A 4,484-nucleotide genomic window follows, 5' to 3' on the forward strand; every position below is an offset into this window, starting at 1 on the left:
CCCCCCCCGCCCGGGCTCTGGGCAGTGCCTTACAGCAGCAAGAGGGTGGTCAGCAGCAGGACGACCATGAGGGACGCACACTCACAGGCCAGCGCCTTGTGCTCTGTCTTCACTCGCCCCCCGCAGCGCCGGCGGCAGCGGCACCAGCAGAAGCAAAGCCCGGCAGTGGGCATCAGCAGCAGGTAGAGGCCCGCAACCACGGCGCACACCACGTAGCCTGCCTCGTACCGCACCACCTGGGCAGGCGGCAGGGCATGAGGGGCGACCCGACCCCCACTGCCCAGCCCTGGCTTCTGCCGGAGTCCAGAGGGAAACCAGAAGGGGTGGGAGTGCTGTCGGGGGCATGGCCTGCATCTCATGCAACGCGTCCCAGAGGCGACCGCATTCTTACTGCTCATCACCATCTTACACGGGAGGAAGCTGAAGTTCAGGAAGTTCCAGCTCCCTGCAAACCTCATTGCCAGTAAATGGCAGAGCTGTGGTTTGCATCCAGGTCTGCGGACGGCAGGGCCCACAGAGGAGGGGCGAGGATGCCCGAGCCCCCGCCTGGTGGACTGAGCGGACTGGGGGCTTTTCCGCTCCCATCCTGCTGCTCACCCCGGAACTCCCTCCCCCAGCACCTTTCCCCAGCTTGCTCACCTCATTCACCTTCACGGAGGCCAGCTCATTCAGCAGGGCCTTTACCAACTCTACCGGAAAGAGCCAAGCTGAGGATTTGGGGGCAGCCACCGCCCTGCCCCGTGTCCGTCCTCTCCCCACTGCCAGGGCAAAGTGGCTCTGAGGCAGGGCTCCTGCCACCACCATGGCACCCTCGCAGGAGGCTGCATCACCGCAGCCCTGCGCCATCCTGCCCTGACCTCAGCACTGCTACAGGAGGGTGAGAGAGGAGAGGCTGCAGACCTCTCCTCCTGGACCCTACAGGTCAGTCCTGAGCCTGGGCAAAGGCGGAGAAGGGGCCTGGCCTGGCAGTTCTTCCCCTCAAGCAGCAAGGGACAAAACTGGGAGGGTCCTTCAGCCACTCCTGGACCACCCAACCCAAGCACCACTAGACTCAGAGGATGTCTGAGTCAGGTCTAATGTATTTCTAATGTGACCTCCTCACTTTACAGACAGAGCACCTGAGGCTCAGAGAGGAAACGAGGGCTACCCACAGTCACACAGCAGGTTCTGGAGCCCGCCCCGGATCCTCCGCCTTCTACCCCAGGAAGATGGCCAGTGCCTGCTGGTAGATTGGGCACATCTCATGGTAGAGGGGGACAGAGGAAGCCTGGCTGGGGACCCAAATGCTGAGGCCCTCGCTGGGGAGGTGCACACTCACCTGAAGGGAAAGGATTCAGCTGCACCACGGAGAGGAAGCGGTGCACGGTGCCGTAGAGCGAGTCCAGGACTCCTGGCGCACGAACTCGAGGGGCCAGCCACCGGGCCCTGGCTGCTGGGGTGAATGTCAGGGGCTCTGCCGGGCCAAGGGACTTGCAGTCTGTGGCCCCCGCTGCCAGCCGACTCAGGGACAGCCCCAGGCCCAGGCCCAGCAGGGGAGCCAGCAGCGCCAGTGCGTGCCTCATGGGGTCAGGAAGGTAAGGGGCTCAGGCTCAGGCTCAGGAGGGAACAGGCAAGCCCAGGGCAGGCCGTGCATCCTTCTCCAGCCTCTGTCCCTCTCTCCACAGCTCTCAAAACCTGCCCAACAGGTTTGGGTTCCTGAGCTACCTGGCCTCCCGCCTCCCTACCTGCCTTGGAGCATAGGAAGGGCAGGGGTGGAGGCACAGGGTAGGGGCAGGGCCAGGCTGGGACCGCCCTTGGTGGCCTTGGGTGGAAGCCTGGGCTCCCCACCACCCAGATCCTTGCAGGCAACGGCTGCCTTGAGCTGGGTCCAAAAGGTACCTCAGCAGCTCCCACTCTAGGCAATCCCATTGCCTAGAGTGGCCCCATTTCAAATATTCTGTTCCATGCCCAGCTCCAGCAGCCCAGTCTGGGAGCTGGGAAAACAGCTGCTTGGTGAAGCCCTGGCCAAAATGGTCATAAGACCAGGCACACAGGGCCAGGACCCAGGCTTGCTCTCCCTGCTTCATCTGGAACCTGCGCTGTCCCTGCAGGTCATGCCCGGTGCCCACTGCCGGGCCGATCCGGAACACAGGCCCACCCTGACGGGCACAGGCCTTTGGGAGGGCAAATCCGAGGTGTGCCCTTTGGCCTGGCGTACCTCATCCAGTCAGCAGTTGAAAGAACTGATAGGATATGACCAGAAATGTGTTGGCACAGATCTCTGTTTTGTGAACAGCTGTATGCCCAATGCCCAGAAAGTCGCCTGCAGCTGAGCAGGCCATGGGGAAAATTCACTGAAGGGCTGGAGGGAATCAGAAACAGTCCTGAAAGCCACCACTGAGGAACGGGCAAACGAGCCTTTTACATCATACACTGGGCAGTTGCTAAGGAACGTGCTGTGGAAATGTCTCTTGTGACTGAAAAATACTCACATGCACTCATAAGTGCAAATAGCAGATTACAGACCAGCACACGCAGTAAAGGTGTAAAACGGTGATCATTTCCACACATAGAAGATTACAGACCAGATGGGAGGCTGAGATGGGCGGATCACGAGGTCAGGAGATGGAGACCATCCTGGCTAACACCGTGAAACCCCGTCTCTACTTAAAAAAAAAAAAAAAAAAAAAATTAGCCGGGCGTGGTGGGGGGCGCCTGTAGTCCCAGGTACTGAGGAGGCTGAGGCAGGAGAATGGCATGAACCCAGGAGGTGGAGCTTGCAGTGAGCCAAGATTGTGCCACTGCAGTCCAGCCTGGGTGACAAAGCGAGACCCGGTCTCTAAAAAAAAATAAAAGAAGATTACAGACCAGTACACGCAGTGAAGGTGAAAAACGGCGGTCATTTTTCAGTGGGGTTGCCGGCAATTTTTCATTCTCTTTTGCTCACGTGTACTTCCTCATTGCTGTGCACGAAACGTGTGTTACTTGTATTTACATAAGTAATCGAAGTTTGTGAGTTTCCATGGCAGCTCCTTGCCCCTGACTGGGAGCCTTGGAGAGAAGGGCTGGCTCCGTGGCTCCCAGGACCCCTAAGCTCAGCCCAGGGCAATAGTTCAGGATGGTCTGCAGGGTGGGTGAGTGGCTCAGGGATGTCTGGCTGTCCCTGGTAGGGTTATCAGGCAATTAGGGCCTTACCTGTGAATCAGGGCTGAGCCCACAGGAGAGCTCTTACACCCCCCATTGCTGCCTCTGCGGCTTTCTCAGAGCCAGGGGACGAGAGAACACAGTGGTAGAAGGCATAGTCCAGTTAACAGTGGGGAGACACAGGAAGTGGGGCCCCATCAAAGGGTGATTCAGAGGTGAGGATCAGGGATACAGTGAAGAACAGTCTAGGGGTGTCCTGGCACCCTAGGTCTGGTGGGAGCAGGCTGTGGACCCCAGGGAGGGTCCAGGGCCAGCTCCTCCTGTGGGGCTCCGACCCCAGCATGTGCAGAGAGGCCCCTGGCCACACTGCCTATGACCGTGTTGTGAAGCTCAGTGCAGGCTGTGCCCACCTAGGCCCGCCCACAGCCCTTCCTCCCGACTCACCTGAGCCCAGTATCTATGTTGGGGGCTCCTGGTTCCCCAGAGGCTGCATTGAGGAAGGGCTGGTCTCTCCAGGGCCTCACTGCTTCTCCCTTCTCCTTCTCCCTCCAATTCATGCTGTTAGAAAGAACGCTTTCCCCTGGGATGGTTTTCTAACCCCCTTCCCATCAGCAGCAAGATGCACACAGACCTCACCTGAGTACCTGTCTCTTAGGCGTTTCTGTATCTCCTGACTCCAGCACACCAGCGGTGGGGGATTCAGGTCCCAGCTTCCCGGTTAGTGCTAAAAACCCTCGGGGACTTGGGAAATAAGCGCTTTGGCTCCAGGTGCTCCACTCCCACCCTCTCTCTCTTCTCCATTATTGTCCTAATTAAGCCAATCATTGGCTACTGCTATTGTTTTTATTTGTGTGTATGGTAAAAACACTGTGGTTTGAAGATAAGATTTCCCCTGGGATAAACAAAAACATACCAAGCCTCTTCCTCAGCCCAGGGCCGGATGAAGATGCTGAATCTGCCTGTTGAACGGACGGGAGAAATAGATGCATGGAAGAAAGGACTATTCTGAGTTAGCAGCCAAGCCAGGAGCGGACACGACAGCTCCCCTTCCCCAGCGGGATCCTGATAAACAATTTATCATCAGACCCGCCGGTCAGCCCCTGCCTCCTCCCACCCCCAGCCCTGCATGGGAGAGCAGGTGGGGTTCAGGATCCAGCCTGGGAGCTGGGCAGAGGAGGCGAGGAAGCCACTGCTCTCCCTGAATTCCCTGGAAAAGCCCAGCACGCAGGCGGGTGGGGACTGTTCACAAGCATGGGTGCCCCTGCGGTGGCCACTAAGGGCCTTGGGCGGTGGGCAGGTCACCCAGCTGGAGGGCTTCTGGAAGTGGGGACGGGAGGCCAAGGTGGTCCTGGACCCTCCTT

General features: G+C 58.9%; 1 protein-coding gene across 1 annotated transcript in view; it reads right to left on the reverse strand.

Annotated features, from left to right (window-relative positions):
- The window catches only part of PROM2 (prominin 2), a 17,828-nt gene extending 16,122 nt beyond the window's left edge, over positions 1–1,706 (reverse strand). Inside the window, exons 1-3 of the mRNA XM_011969661.1 lie at positions 1,319–1,706; positions 640–689; positions 34–236 (exon numbers count right to left, since the gene is read on the reverse strand). Coding sequence (XP_011825051.1) covers positions 34–236; positions 640–689; positions 1,319–1,562 — 497 coding nt within the window. The 5' untranslated portion in view covers positions 1,563–1,706. The remainder of the gene's footprint in view (positions 1–33; positions 237–639; positions 690–1,318) is intronic.
- Positions 1,707–4,484: the final 2,778 nt, after the last annotated feature.

This window comes from Mandrillus leucophaeus, unplaced genomic scaffold (assembly GCF_000951045.1).
Source record: "Mandrillus leucophaeus isolate KB7577 unplaced genomic scaffold, Mleu.le_1.0 Scaffold9, whole genome shotgun sequence".
NCBI classification, from domain to species: Eukaryota; Metazoa; Chordata; class Mammalia; order Primates; family Cercopithecidae; genus Mandrillus; species Mandrillus leucophaeus.